Here is a 15,029-nt window from a genome sequence, read left to right as displayed (position 1 = left end):
TGAGCATTGAAGAAGAATTACAAAGTATTGTACTAAAAATGTAGCTGGCTACTTGGTGGTCTCCCACTAAAATCGACTTTGATCCAACGATTAACGGATCATTAGCACGTTCCTAACCCAATTCCATAATTCGATTCCTCTCTTTTCAGGGCGAAGTTTCAGATCTCAGGTCATCTTCTTCCTCCTCCGTCGATCATCTTTGGGATTGATTACCTTCTTCTTACGATTTCCTCTACTTTTGCTTGTTGATTGTAGTATGGAGGCAGGGAACAAATTGCATTCCCGTTTACGTCTGTGGGAATTTCCCGATCAGTACGTGATCGAGCCGGCGGATGGCTCAGGCGCTCCGTGTTTGGACATTAGCCGTCTCGACGCTTCCATGAAGCTCATCGGTTCGTTCCTTCTTCTAAACGTTTCTCGAAAACAATTGGTTGCTATATGATCTCATCCTCTTTCCTTGCGTCTCAGATCAAGTCGGAGAATGCGATTCCTTGCGTGTTCCTAAGATCCATCCCATTTCTGGCGTGGTTGGGATGTTGAAGCTCCTTGCAGGTATGGATCGGATCCTCTTAGTGTTTCCCTTTTAGATTTGAAAACCTACCCTAGAGAAGAGTATTGATTGATTAGGTTATTTGATTTTGTCAGGATCATACTTGGTGGTTGTGACAGAGAGTGAGCGTGTTGGCTCGTTTCTTGGCCATCCTATTTTCAAGATAACATCACTCAAGGTTCTTCCTTGTGATCATTCACTTAAGAACTCCCCTGAAGAACAGGTAAACCAATAATAAACTCTTCTGCCCTCTCACTTTTCTATTAGCAGTGATTATGGTACTCGACTCAGTACTGTTTCTTGCAGAAAAAGATGGAGACTGAGTTCTCCAGGCTGCTAAGTGTTGCAGAAAAGACGACTGGTCTCTTTTTCTCGTATCAAGTTAACTTAACGCTGAGGTAAACGTTTTTTTTTTGTCTTCTTCCTTTTGATGCACAAAAGAGTTTAATATATTTTTTTTTTGATTTTCAGCTCACAACGCTTGCATGATTTGGGTGCTGAGTCTAAGTCGCTTCCTCTGTGGAGACAGGTGCTCATAATGCTAGTTTTTTTTTCTCTTAAATTGATCAAAGTTCCTTAAGAGACATTTATTAGTCATTCCTTGTTGCTTGTTAGTGACAATTGAGAATAACTTGTTTTGGTGATATTTGCTTTTCTTTTTACAGGCTGAGCCGAGGTTTCTCTGGAACAATTACATGTTGGAAGTTCTTATCGATAATAAGGTCTGCTGTTTCTGATGTTCTTTTTTTTTTATTGACAGCCCCTTGTTTTTCGTACTTGCAGAATATCTTACCTTCTTTTTTTTTGTCTTCCGTTTGCAGCTTGATCAGTTTTTGCTTCCAGTAATTCAAGGGAATATCCTTTTCATCAGTTCTTTTACTCATTTTTTTTCTTCTACTTACTCTTCGTGGCTATGTTTTATTAATGAACGAATCTTTCCTTAACCATTAATCACGTTTTAATAGTTTTGAGACGGCCATTGGGAAAGATATCGTGGACATTACTCTGATTGCAAGAAGATGTACTAGGAGAAACGGTACATATTTCTCTGTGCTATTTTCACCCGTACTACTTGGATTTTCAAGTTGTTCGAGAGTAACAGTTCAAAAGAATGGGAAATATCCAGTAGGTTTTATTGTATTGATGCCTAGTAGCGTGGATGTTTAATTAGCTCGCTGGGACGTAAGTCATTTGTTTGACTACTATGATCTTTCTACTAGATAACTATAGCAAAGAAACACAACTTGACTGGAGTTGTTTCTAGAATGAGAAAATACGATGATTGGCACCTGAAAATCAACTGAGTTTATATCTTTTAGATAGATAGGAGACATGTATCGCCTGCTATATTCAGATGACGAGTGTTATGTTGTGACTGTGTCTTGCCCCTTTTATTTTGATCATTTACAAGGTACGCGTATGTGGCGAAGAGGAGCTGATGCCGATGGCTACGTTGCTAATTTTGTGGAGACTGAGCAAATTGTACAGATGAATGGATATACGTCATCATTTGTTCAGGTGCTGTTTTTAACACGCTCTCATATTGTGAATTCCCTTATGCTGCAAATCTTTGATCATTTATATAATACCATTTTCATTTTTGTTTTTGGTTTCATACTGTTCTTCTCAATCCATAATTGAATTCTTGATGTTATTCTTACCTCCTTCAATATGCAGGTCAGAGGATCCATGCCTTTTATGTGGGAGCAAATTGTAGATCTGACTTACAAGCCCAAGTTTGAGATTGTTCAACCTGAAGAAGCTGTGAGTTGTAATTTCTAATTAAAAGTTTGCTCTTTCAGTCTTCACTTCTTCTAAGTAACTTACATAGGGTGCTTCTCTTGCAGACACGGATTGCTGAGCGTCACTTTTTGGACCTAAGGAAAAAATATGGATCAGTTTTGGCAGTTGATCTTGTCAATAAGGTACAGATTCTTTCAAATTGACATGACTATTTGTGGAGTCATGTACACATCTTAAGTGAGAAATTTGCGCCTTCTCTAATCAGCACGGCGGTGAGGGGCGCTTAAGTGAGAAATTTGCTAGTGTTATGCAGCACATTACTGGGGATGAAATAAGGTAGTTAATCTGTTGTCTAATGTGCTTCTTAGATCATTTATACTTTATTATCTTCAACTAGTTTAAGGAGGTTCCTTATCCTGTAGATACCTACACTTTGATTTCCATCAAATCTGTGGGCATATTCATTTTGAGCGCTTATCAATTCTGTACGAGAAGATCGAGGGTTTTCTTGAACAAAATGGGTATGGATTTCTTTGGACATTTCTTGTTATACAATTTTGAAATACGAATAAGAAATGCCAAATCATTTTGCATTCTCTGAATACACAGGTACTTTTTGCTAAATGAAAAGGGTGATAAAATGAAGGAGCAGCTTGGTGTTGTCCGAACAAACTGCATAGATTGCTTAGACCGTACAAATGTCACCCAGGTTAGTCATAACAGTATGATGATGCGGCTGTTACCTGATTGGCTTTTGCTCATCCATTGTGCATTCTTCCTGCCATGTGCAGAGCATGATCGGTCGAAAGATGTTGGAACTTCAGCTCAGAAGGATCGGTGTTTTTGGTGCTGAAGAAACCATAAGCTCTCATCCGAATTTTGACGACCTCTATAAAATCTGTCAGTCTCTTGTCTTTGTTACGTTGTAGCAAATCTCTGATATTGCAGTACTTAAAATGTAAAACTCCAAAATTTGCTTATGCACTTTCACCTTTCAGTATGGGCTAATCATGGTGATGACGTCAGCATTCAGTACTCTGGTACTCCTGCACTTAAAGGAGATTTTGTCAGGTACTTTTCCATATGTTTTTATCTTGGGTCAATAATGCTAGTCAATTTAAGAAGGGAGCGTTTTGTCATTTACTCTATGCGTCTCTAACTGGCTCAATTCTAGGTATGGGCATCGGACTGCCCAAGGTGTCCTTAAAGATGGTTGGAGCTCCCTCCGACGCTATTACCTGAATAACTTTGCTGATGGAACTAAGCAGGTTAGTGGATTTTTCATTCTTAGGAGCTACACTTGTCTCATCTTATAGAACTGTTAGTGACTGCTTGTTGGATCACTTAACCCTGAACTTGGAGTGTTGTTCTGACTTTACTTAATTTCGGCTGTTTGCAAAAGGATGCGATTGATCTCCTGCAAGGGCACTACATAGTTGCTGTGAACCGAGACATGTCTCGTGTGCCTCAAAAGGGAGGCCTCGAGGCTGTAGCTGTAAGCATTCATCAATTAAGATTCAAACTATGCACACCCCCACTTTCTCATCATAAATTATATAAAGAATCCTAGTCTAACACCAAAGTAATTTGATTTCTCAGAACTTCCCAGTGGCATTGGCGGTGGTTCTGCTCAGTTTCTGGTTTGCAACAATGGCTCTGAAACAAGGCAAGTCTGATACTTTTTTTTTGCTGGATGGTTTGATTTTCTTATTTTCTTCCAAACCTAGTCTAAAACTGTGTACAATGCTCTGAGCAGCTGGGAGTGATTACAAGCATAGGCACTTGTTCTTCTCGCTCCTGTGGACGGGCATCTGTGTGGGAGTCGCAGCACTGGTAAGGGCCAATGGCCGGATCTTCTGCAACAGGCCTCGTCTCCACAAGCCCAGAGGCTGATTCATCTTCTTCACCATTCGGGGGTGACCATTGTGAACACTAAGTCACTAACTAAGACTTGGCGCTCAAGTTAGAGCTAAAGTTTGTTCCGTTTGTTATTTTCTTGTATTCAAGTTGGATATTGTGACACGCCATCAAGAGGCAATTGTCTCTCTCAGGTGCTGACCTCTTTATGAACTTAATACTCCCACAGCCACCAATGACTTGATACAGTTACAGTTACACATATTTCTTCATTTTTTTGTTATATGTTTGCTCATGCCATTAGCATAACTATCTCAATAACAATGGCCTGATTCTCTCAACTCTTAAAGCACGACGATCAAAGACGTTTTCTTGCAAATCTTTGTTGAGAAACTTGTCTTCTTAGAGCAGAATTGGTTCCAGGACAAACGAAAGAGGCCTTTTATTTGAGGAGCAAATCCAGGCAAGAAACCTGTGGCTGCTGTGGGAATAAGAGGTGAGAGTTTCTTCAATAGTGTGGAATGGTCATGTTTGTGACAATGTTGTAGAGTGAGGAGTTGATAGTTTTGGTTTGATCTCATCAAGCAACGGTTTTAACTGTCAAAGACTGATCCTTTTCAAATCAAATAATAAAAAACCATTTTAGATATGGTAAAGATCTACAGTACAAAAATGGGTAATTTCCTTACAAAAAGAATAATGGAATCAAAGTTTGGAAAAAAAAAGCAGACAAGTTGGAATCTCTGTCAAAAGAGGAAATAAAAGAAAAACTTAAAAGCAAGTCTCTTCTTCATATACCTTTTCAGCTTTACTCAGTTCCTTCACAAATCATTCAAAACACCTTTGAGGAGATCCAACCCTTCGGCAGAGATGCTTCTCCTCTTATGCGACTTGGGGATCTCAATCCTAGGAGGCGGTTCCTGTGAGAAACATACAACCACCACAGTAAGATTATCACAGCTATTACGTTGCAGTGCTTCATTGACCAAAGCTTGAGAGCACTTCTCAGGGTCATTATGCTGCATCAGCTCCCTCCTCACCATCGTCACCGCACACTGACTACTCATCACATCCCACAGTCCATCACACCCCATTATAAGATACTCATCTTCCTCCGCAAGCACAATCTCCTCCAGCTCAGGCTCGCAGCTGAGCGGGCAGAGCGAACCTTTGGTTCCCTTAATATGCCAATCTCCTAAAGCTCGAGCCACCGAGAGCTGCCCGTTAAGGTATCCATCGTAGATGACACCTCCGAGCTTCTCAATGCGCAGCCTCTCGGAAGTGCAGTTGGGTTTGTGGTCCTTGGAAAGCTCGATGGCTCTGCCTCGTTTCCCGAGCACGGCTCTGGAGTCGCCAGCGTTGGCAATGAGCATGGTCTTGTCCAAGATGAGAGCGGTGAGTGCGGTAGTGCCTGATGATCTGTCTAGAGAAGGAGCATCAGCCAAAGCGTGATCCGTCTTGACAAAGGCACTCCTAGTGGCCTTCTTGGTGTTGCTTGGGAAGTGTTTGTCTTCCGTTAAAAGCTTCAGAAGGTTCTTCTTTGTGAATAGTGCAGCGTCAACACCTCCATGTCCATCAAACACCTTCACAAACAAACAAACAAGACATTGATTGTAAAACAGCGAGCATATATAATCAGATCTCAATAATCTTAACCTACTCTCACTTTCTTTTTTTTAGCATTATGTTCAATTGGAGCTAAATGGAATAAACATGTGTTACCCTACCCCATAGAAAGCTCCAGTGGATGATCCGAGAAGGTGTTTGAGATCATCAACGCAGATGAATTCATCTTCCATGGACCGTTTCGGACCTTTATCCGACCAAGTTCCAGATCTGAAAACAGGCTTCCATGTGGAGTTTTGTCCTTCAGGAGACTTTGCACCAAACCTCTCCTCTCCTTCCTGAGTCCATTTTTAACATTTCACAAACGTTAAAGCATTTTTTTTTGGAATGTAGGTCAGTCAATGGCATCAGATCGGAAAGATTCACGTCCGATCAAAGCTAAGTAAAGAAAAGAAAAGAAAGAAAGAAAACCAACGGAATCGATCAACCAAGCAGTGCTGTTGCAATGTCGCATTGCGGAGAGGTTCCTTGGTGGCTTCCCGGAGGAGCTCAGGTGAGTCATGTTGTCATCTCCGGACTCCAAATTGTTTACCATCGGCGAAACTTCTGTCTCCGGTGCCATTTGTCAGATTCCGATCAGTTTTTGTTTTTTTTTTTTTTTTCAAACAGAACCATCATCATCATGTCTTTTTAAAAAATAAATATAGAAATAACTTTTTCTCCTCCATGTTTTACTCAACAATTAGCTCTCATGCTGCCACGTGTGCTTCCCACTTTATTTATTTAAATATAAAGTCTTATTTAAAAATTAAGAGAACTTTATTTATTTTTTCCTTTTTGCGTCTTCTTCTCTTTACAGACGGAAGGAAGCTCGAGGGAGAGAAACTATGAAGGTTGTGTCAAGGTTTTACTTTCACACGAACCCGTTTTTGGCGTCTGAGTCGACACCGAGACTTTCAGTTTCTAAAACCCTAGTGGCAGTTTTCAATAGGTACACACACTTCCAATCTCCGTTGCTTATTGATTGCAGCCACGTAACAATAAGATTGTGATGTTTTTGAATCTTTCATAATTAGGCGTTAAACAGTCAGTTGAAAGCTATCAGCTTTTAAAGGTAGTAGAAAGCAAGAAGTAGTAGGTGTTGACTTGAGAGGGTTCTACTTCTAAACTCCACTCCAATGTGCTAAAGCTGAGATTTTTTTTTTCAGTATTATATAAGGAGGTTTTTTTCTTTTTAATTTTGATGTGGAAGTGTAATCATATGAAATAAGAGAGTGGGTTGGGCAAAGTTCCCACATTTCATCCTTGGAGAGTGATGCTTCCACTGAAGGATATGGGTTGAGTGAGAGAGATTTGGTCGATGGAGAGTGTGATAATTCCACTGAGAACACCCGCGTCTTGCTTTCTGTGAGCCTCTCCACTTTCTATAGATCATCAAGGGGCACTCAGCTAGCCTATAGGTGAATCATATCTCTCTCTCTCTCTCTCTCTCTCTCTTCCCTTAATGTTCCAATAGCTTTTATGTTTGGCTTCCTAATGCTTGGTGATTTCATTCATTCTGTAACTTTCACCATTCTATTAATTTTCTGAAGAAAAAAAAAAGCTGCTGAAACTGAGAAAGATGAATTGGATCCTGCTTTTGCTGCTTCTCTGCGGTGCTGCTGTTCCTCTACAAGTACAAACCGAAACAACAACCGTCTCTCCCAGGCCCCAAGTTGTGAACATCGGCTCCGTTTTTACATTCAAATCTCTCATTGGTAAAGTCATCAGAGTTGCTATGCAAGCTGCTGTTGACGACGTGAATGCCAACCCCAGCGTTCTCAACAACACTCTACTCAATATCATCATGCATGACACCAAATTCAATGGTTTCATGAGCATCATGGAACGTAAGTCAACACTCTCCTCTTCTATGTTTTTGAATAATCATTATGTTCTATTATTACTGTAAGTATCCTATTGTTTATATTACTGACTGATTGGTTTGGTTTTGTTTTGTTTCCCCATTGAAAAGCTCTGCGGTTCATGGAGAAGGAGACAGTAGCCATAATTGGGCCTCAAAGACCAACATCAGCCCGTGTAGTATCCCACGTCGCAACAGAGCTAAAGATTCCTATACTATCCTTCACCGCCACAGACCCTACCATGTCTCCTCGTCAGTTCCCTTTCTTCATCAGAACTTCACAGAACGATCTCTTTCAGATGGCCGCCATAGCTGACATTGTTCACCACTACGGTTGGAGAGAAGTCATCGCAATCTATGGGGATGATGATTATGGCCAAAACGGTGTAGCTGCTCTGGGAGACAAGTTAGCAGAGAAGCGTTGCAGGATCTCATACAAAGCAGCTTTGCCCCCTGAACCCACCAGAGAGAACATAACTAACCTGCTGATTAAAGTAGCTTTGAGTGAGTCACGGATCATTGTTGTCCACGCTTATTTCATCTGGGGCCTTGAGGTGTTCAATGTGGCTCAGTATCTCGGTATGATGAGCTCTGGTTATGTCTGGATTGCTACCAATTGGCTTTCTACTATCATAGATACAAACTCTCCTCCTCTCCCCTTTGACACAGTTAATAATATTCAAGGGGTCATTGCGCTGCGCCTGCACACTCCTGACTCGGTCATGAAGAAGAACTTCGTTCAAAGGTGGCATAACTTAACTCATGTTGGACTCAGCACTTATGGACTGTATGCTTACGACACCGTCTGGCTGCTCGCTCATGCCATTGATGATTATCTCCAGAGAGGTGGAAACGTTTCCTTTTCGAAGAGTCCAATTGTATCTGAGCTTAGAGGTGGAAACTTGCACCTCGATGCTCTCAAAGTCTTTGATGGAGGGAATACATTTCTCGAGAGCATCTTAAAGGTCGATAGAATCGGCTTAACGGGCAGGATGAAGTTTACTAAAGACAGAAACCTTGTGAATCCAGCGTTTGATGTGATTAATGTCATTGGCACTGGTCACAGGACCATTGGTTACTGGTCTGATCATCTAGGCTTGTCTGTGATACCGCCTGAGGAGTTGGAGAACACATCTTCTTCGGGACAGAAGCTTCATAGCGTTGTCTGGCCAGGGCAGACGACGCAAAATCCCCGTGGATGGGTGTTCTCAAACAATGGAAGACATTTGAGGATTGGTGTTCCAAATCGTTACAGGTTCGAAGAGGTTGTCTCAGTTCAGAGCAACGGGATCATCACTGGCTTCTGTGTTGATGTCTTTGTCGCCGCTCTCAGTTTACTACCTTATGCAGTCCCGTTCGAGCTTGTGGCTTTTGGGAATGGTCATGACAATCCAAGTAACTCCGAGCTAGTGCGCTTGATAACGGCTGGGGTGAGAGTGTACATATGCACTCTCTTTTTTTAGAATCTGTTATGATGATGGCTCTGTTGGTAACATGTCTTTATCTTTTACACCAGGTATACGATGCAGGGGTTGGTGATATAACCATCATAACAGAGAGAACCAAAATGGCGGATTTTACTCAGCCGTATGTGGAGTCAGGGCTGGTGGTGGTGGCCCCTGTTCGGAAGTTAGGTTCCAGTGCTATGGCGTTCTTGAGGCCGTTCACTCCCCAGATGTGGCTTGTTGCAGCTTCCTCTTTTCTCATAGTTGGTGCAGTCATTTGGTGTCTGGAGCACAAACACAATGACGACTTTCGAGGCCCTCCTCGTAGACAAGTCATCACTACTTTCTGGTGAAAACAGAACTAAAAATGAAGTCAATTCAAAACACACTCTTACAATTTTTTCTAAGGTCTTTTCTCTGAAACATTTCGTTGTCTTGCAGGTTCAGCTTCTCAACTCTTTTCTTCTCACATAGTAAGTGTACTCCCTACAACTCTTTTCGTTGTTTTGCCGGTGCACAGAGATTTAAGACACTTTCAGAATTAACAATGTGCAATGTTTTTTCTGCTGAATTGATCTTAGGAGAGACGACGGTGAGCAACCTTGGACGAGTAGTGCTGCTTATATGGCTATTCGTAGTTCTCATAATCAACTCAAGTTACACCGCCAGCCTGACTTCGATTCTGACAGTTCATCAGCTATCTTCGCCAATCAAAGGCATAGAAACATTGGAAACAAACAATGATCCTATTGGGTATCCACAAGGCTCGTTTGTCAGAGACTATCTTGTTAACGAGCTGAGGATCCATGAGTCAAGACTGGTCCCTCTTCGGTCTCCAGAGGAATACGAGAAGGCCTTGAGAGATGGTCCAGGAAAAGATGGTGTTGCTGCTGTTGTTGATGAACGTGCTTACATTGAGCTTTTCCTCTCAAACCGATGCGAGTTCGGTATAGTTGGTCAAGAGTTCACTAAAAACGGTTGGGGATTTGTGAGTATCGTTCCGCGTGATAATCAACAGCTTAGCATAATATTGAAGAACTGATAATGTCTCTCTTTCCCCCATTGTTTAGGCATTCCCACGCAACTCTCCTTTGGCTGTTGACGTTTCAACGGCGATTCTGCAGCTATCAGAGAACGGTGATTTGCAGAGGATAAGAGACAAATGGTTGCTAAGGAAAGCTTGTTCATTGCAAGGCGCAGAGATAGCAGTGGATAGGCTGGAGCTTAAGAGCTTCTGGGGATTGTTTGTGGTGTGTGGACTGGCATGCGTTTTGGCTCTTGCAGTGTATATAGTGCTGATGATACGTAAATTCGGAAGACACTGTCCTGTAGAAGCAGAGGGGTCAATAAGGAGAAGAAGCTCACCATCCGAAAGTATCCATTCCTTTCTCTCTTTTGTGAAAGAGAAAGAAGAAGACGTCAAGGCTCGGTCCTCTAGAGAAAGGCAGCTTGAAGATATCTAAACTAATTGGTTAAGTGTTTCCTATGCACCAGAGAGACCTCATAGTGGCTCTAGTATGTACTTATCCCCTCTTTGATGATTCACTTGAGATCAAACCTATTTGTATTTAATTTTATGGGTGATTTTAAAGATGTACAACACTAAAATAAAAAAACTCTGAATCTCATCCATTGTTATTAAAGAGAACATCTCCCTATTTTCAGCTACAGATCAACAATCCAAGAAAGCCTCTATGTAGCCTGCATTATTGGAGCACAAGCTAGCCGTAGGGTTTATTATTATTAATGTTCAACATACATCAAGAAAGTTGGAAAGGACCGTCAAAGAGAAACGAAGCTAGCAGCATCTTGGTGTTTTGCACCAACAGAGAAGAACTCAGAGATAACTTCAAGGGGCATTCCCTTTGTCTCCGGTACCTTGAGGTACACGAAAACCCAAGCTACGGTGCAAACACATGCGTAAATTCCAAAGACTCCCGCAAGGCCTAGAGACTTGAGCATGACAGGGAGAGTGTAAGTTACGATGATGTTGCAGATCCAGAAAGTGAGCGCACATATTGTGATGCAGAGGCCACGCACAGAGGTAGGGAAAATCTCTGAACAGAGGATGTTTGGGATGGCTCCAAAACCCATCACGAAACAGCTAAGGTACACCATAATGCTAGCGGTCGATATCAATGCGTTTGTTGTGCCTCCAAGCTTCACCAAGCTTCCTATCACCAGCGTTAGCAGCGACAGTGTTAGAATGGGGATTGTTGAAAGCAACAGAGACCTGCAATTCAAATCACAGTGCTTGTTACACTCTTTCACATTTATCACTATTCAGATTTAGTTAAAACAGAGAAGCAAAAGCACCTTCTTCCAGATACATCCATTAACCTCATGGAAACAAGAATGCAAGGAAGCATCAAGAGTGTGGTTAAGGTACTTATGAGGAGTGATGCAGACTCTGCACCTATCCCAAGGTTTGTCAAAAGACTTGAAACCCCTGTTTCCTTTAATATTTGAGGTGTGTAATACATCACTCCATTTATTCCTGCAAACTGCAAACATGCTTCTTCTCTTTTACTTTGTTACTCTCTAGAGAAAATTATAAAAGAAAAAAACAAAAAAAAAATTACCTGTTGCAGTATCTGAAGCCCTACTCCAACCATCAAAGCTCTCTTCACACCTGGTTCCTTCAGCTCTCTCCAGCCAGGACCAGCCTTGACCTCCTTTGGCAACATTGCAGTCTCGCCTTTGTTTCCAGGAATCATTGAAGCTTGGCTCACAAGTGCAGCAGCTTGAATGTATCCATGCCCCTGATCAGGAACACCAGCTTCTGTGTGGAAGGAGAGAAGAGAACCACGTCGCGAGAAGCCAGTGTTGTTGTTGTTCTTGGCACTCTCCTCATGGATATACATTTTCTGTAACCCTCCATTGACTTTATGACCATCTGCACCAACCTTATCGTTATACTTCCACGCCAACTGCCATCCACCACCTATGCTTGTAGCAGTCGCCGTCTCACCCACGTTCGCCATAAACAAACTGCTCTGTCTCCTCTGCATGTTCCCAACGGAACCAGGCTCAGTGGTTTGCGGAGAAAGCAGAGGACTGTTCAAGCTTTCATCGTGTTCAGAGCTGTCATCATTGTTCCTCTCTGGATCCCACTGAGACTCATGCCTTCCCGTTAGTCCCACTACACTTCCCATATTTGGAAAGATCATGCTGCGTGATGATGTAGATGAGTTAATGTTCTCAGAAGGAAGCTTCTCATGAATGCTACCAAAGAGAGTGACAATTGGGTCGAGGAGGGATGCGCCACGTGTTAGCATGCTTCCTTGTCGGGATGCTAATGCTAGAGAACTCTGTCCTTTCACTGGCTTAGCCATCCATGACTGTCCGTCCTCAGGACCGTATAGTTTTATCTGGTCTTTCCTCGGTAGTTCGTGTCCTCCCTCGCTTACCTCGTTGTCTGGTCCAATCACGTACTCTTCTATGGACGTGTCTTTTCCCACTCCAAGCCCTTCTACCAGCAGAGCAAGCTCGCCTAGAACACACACACACTGAGTTAGTATTATGTCAAAAAGTGATGCAGAGATATTTGGACATATCTTTGATCAAAAAAAAAAAAAAAAATTGGAAATATCTAGTTTATTATTTATTTAAGTATATATCTTAAATTAGTAAAATTATTTTAAGAGTTTTTAATAGTTGTAAAGTTATTTAGTTTTTATATAAATAGGTTTCTTGTTGTTTTCAGTTTTAAATATTATTGTAGTTTTTAGTGTTCATTACAGACAAACCTGAAACATCTTCTCTGCCACGGAGTCTCTGCAGGACCTGTCTAGCTTCTTCCATTCGCCCCTTGCTGGCAAGCCACCTCGGAGATTCAGGCAAGAAGAAGGCCGCAAGTAAGAAGTAAATAACCGAGGGAATTGACAGAACTCCGAGCATCAGCCTCCAGCTGGGAGATTCTTGAAGCGACATTCCAAAGACAAGACAGTACGACAGAAACATCCCACCAGAACCACAGAACTGAGGGAAGGTGTTGAGCAAACCTCTGATCTCGGAAGGTGCGGTCTCAGAGATGTAAACGGGAACGAGAGTGACGGCTAAACCGATTCCAAACCCATCAAGAAGCCTTGCGAAAAGGAGAACGTAGACATTGGGGGACCAGAACATGACGATGCTGCTTAGGAAATAGAGAAGAGAGGAGAGTATTAGCATGGAGCGCCTTCCTACTCTGTCGGAGACAGGACCGGAGAAAGTTGTGATCATAGTGGCTCCGATGAGAGACATGGCCACGATTAGTCCTTCAATCTTTGGTTCTTTCTCTAAATGAAATTCTTTCTTGATGTAAATAACAGCTCCTGCCACCCAAAATACAAATCAATATATAATATTTTAAGTATGGCTTTGTTATTATTATTATGTAAGGAAGAAAAGGGAGAGAGATGTATGTACCTGCGATGGTGGCATTGTCCCAGCCCTGCAACATGTTGCCTATAGCAGCGGCTAAAGAAACAAGCACTACGCTCCTCATCTTGTTAATAGTGATTTTACTTCTGATGATCAATATTAGTCCAGTGGGCAAAACATACCATAGGTTTCTTCCTTCCAAACAGAGAATACTTTAATGTTCAAGAATCATTTCTTAGAGAGAGGGAGAGAACAAGAGTTGTTAATCAGGTGGTTGTTACCCTTAATTTATGCAATTTAACAAACAAACAAAAAATTGTGCAAAGGATGTTTTGTTCCCTAACAAATAGAAAAAAAACAAGTGTTAAAATGATTAATCAGAAGCAAGCACTATTTGAGAAGCGGTAATAACGGTAAGCTAGAGAGAGAGAGAGAGAGAGACACACAGAGAGAGTAAGTTGGTCAAGAGGAGAGAAATAAAAGGGGAAGGTGACACAAACAACAACAAACTCTCTTTGCTCTCTCCTTTGGCCGCTTCTTCTGTGCATGAAAAATTCAGAAATAGTAAGAAGAATCATCTGACAACCTTAATCATGCTAAAGGGCTTTAAGAAAGGCCCATTTTCTTAAGCTGACTCATTGCCCCCTTGAGTCTACCAAATGAGAAACTTAAGAACTTGGACAAGCTATAGCACTTTTGTCTCATCTTTCTCAATTCTCATTCATGTGTTGTTATCCAGGGGGCTACATAACACATGAATGAGGATGTCTGCAAAATATTTTCTCTGATGAGGATGATGTCGTGGATAGATCCTCATAGGTGATGGATGGCTGTTTGTGAGCCGTCTAACTTTCAAAAAGAGCCAAGGAGCAGCTTTAGATGTGAGCTTTATCCATGCCCAATAGCGAAGCATGCATGCACTATGACCAACACCATCCGTACTAGTAATAAGAGCTGCAAAAGTAATTGAATCTTAGTTAATTCCTATACAAAAGTCAGAAAACTTTGGCTTAACCGACATTGATCTCAATAGATTAGTGTCGGTAGTTACCCCATCTAAATTTGTGGAGTCGAAGATAACACGTCATTAAGCAAAAAGAAGGAAAAAAAATGATGCATATTTATTTAATAAACTTTTTTTTTTTTTTTTGATATCTCTGGTGTCTGGGCAGCCACTTTCCCAAATATCCCCGAAGGGGTCCAGCGCCCCAGCAGTAAGGATGTTAAATCGCTGTGGCCGGGTTTCGAAGCTGGGTGGCGGACACCTCAGCCGAGGTTCCATTACCACCAGACTACGAAGCCCGGTTTTTATTTAATAAACTTGTCAAAACTTCTGCATACACTAGTAAAAACATAAATGTAAAACACCACTAGTTACATGTTTTGAGATACTTTTGCAAGTTCAGCACCATTTCATGTCATTAACCTAATTTTTGGTTAGCCTAACATGTTGTTTCACTAAGTGATTTTGGATAACTTTGACCAAATAACACAAATTTTATTGGTAAGTCCTAATGGTGAATTGGTGATTGATACACAAAGGAGCGGTTAGGTTATATAGAAAAGGTAACAGTTTAGATAACTAATTTGTTCGTGCGCA

At 41.6% G+C, this 15,029-nt stretch overlaps 4 protein-coding genes across 7 annotated transcripts; 2 read left to right on the top strand and 2 right to left on the bottom strand.

Moving 5' to 3' along the window:
• Positions 1-16: 16 nt before the first annotated feature.
• On the top strand, positions 17-4,433 carry LOC108812472 (phosphoinositide phosphatase SAC7). Its single transcript, XM_018584747.2, has 21 exons — positions 17-169; positions 256-392; positions 469-552; positions 646-773; positions 857-948; positions 1,022-1,079; positions 1,216-1,272; positions 1,372-1,405; positions 1,506-1,586; positions 1,962-2,068; positions 2,228-2,314; positions 2,398-2,475; positions 2,559-2,629; positions 2,716-2,814; positions 2,903-3,002; positions 3,085-3,193; positions 3,292-3,364; positions 3,468-3,561; positions 3,696-3,788; positions 3,893-3,959; positions 4,050-4,433. The coding sequence occupies exons 2-21, from the start codon at positions 257-259 to the stop codon at positions 4,184-4,186; spliced, it is 1,785 nt and encodes a 594-aa protein (XP_018440249.1). The 5' UTR covers positions 17-169; position 256; the 3' UTR covers positions 4,187-4,433.
• Positions 4,434-4,777: 344 nt separating this feature from the next.
• On the bottom strand, positions 4,778-6,376 carry LOC108813105 (probable protein phosphatase 2C 47). The gene is made up of 3 exons (XM_018585555.2): positions 6,192-6,376; positions 5,878-6,054; positions 4,778-5,733 (listed from the first exon to the last, which is right to left on the bottom strand). The coding sequence occupies exons 1-3, from the start codon at positions 6,336-6,338 to the stop codon at positions 4,972-4,974; spliced, it is 1,086 nt and encodes a 361-aa protein (XP_018441057.1). The 5' UTR covers positions 6,339-6,376; the 3' UTR covers positions 4,778-4,971.
• On the top strand, positions 6,048-10,724 carry LOC108835008 (glutamate receptor 3.6). 4 transcript variants are annotated; one of them, XM_056989148.1, is made up of 10 exons: positions 6,048-6,269; positions 6,576-6,707; positions 6,804-6,870; positions 6,969-7,176; positions 7,309-7,605; positions 7,731-9,049; positions 9,136-9,413; positions 9,506-9,537; positions 9,646-10,052; positions 10,135-10,724. In XM_056989148.1, exons 5-10 carry the CDS (start codon positions 7,338-7,340, stop codon positions 10,525-10,527), a joined length of 2,697 nt encoding a protein of 898 aa, XP_056845128.1. In that variant the 5' UTR covers positions 6,048-6,269; positions 6,576-6,707; positions 6,804-6,870; positions 6,969-7,176; positions 7,309-7,337; the 3' UTR covers positions 10,528-10,724. The 4 variants fall into 4 exon arrangements, with proteins under 4 accessions (XP_056845128.1, XP_056845127.1, XP_056845126.1 ...); XM_056989147.1 differs by having other exon boundaries at positions 6,793-6,830; positions 6,925-7,176; XM_056989146.1 differs by having other exon boundaries at positions 6,793-6,870.
• LOC108835007 (monosaccharide-sensing protein 3) lies at positions 10,673-14,382 on the bottom strand. Its single transcript, XM_056989150.1, has 5 exons — positions 13,475-14,382; positions 12,814-13,380; positions 11,647-12,557; positions 11,381-11,568; positions 10,673-11,297 (listed from the first exon to the last, which is right to left on the bottom strand). Exons 1-5 carry the CDS (start codon positions 13,551-13,553, stop codon positions 10,847-10,849), a joined length of 2,196 nt encoding a protein of 731 aa, XP_056845130.1. The 5' UTR covers positions 13,554-14,382; the 3' UTR covers positions 10,673-10,846.
• Positions 14,383-15,029: the final 647 nt, after the last annotated feature.

Source organism: Raphanus sativus, chromosome 6 (assembly GCF_000801105.2).
Source record: "Raphanus sativus cultivar WK10039 chromosome 6, ASM80110v3, whole genome shotgun sequence".
In the NCBI taxonomy this organism is placed as follows: Eukaryota; Viridiplantae; Streptophyta; class Magnoliopsida; order Brassicales; family Brassicaceae; genus Raphanus; species Raphanus sativus.
Note: the sequence above shows the minus strand (reverse complement) of the source record. Positions and strands in the feature narration are given on the sequence as shown.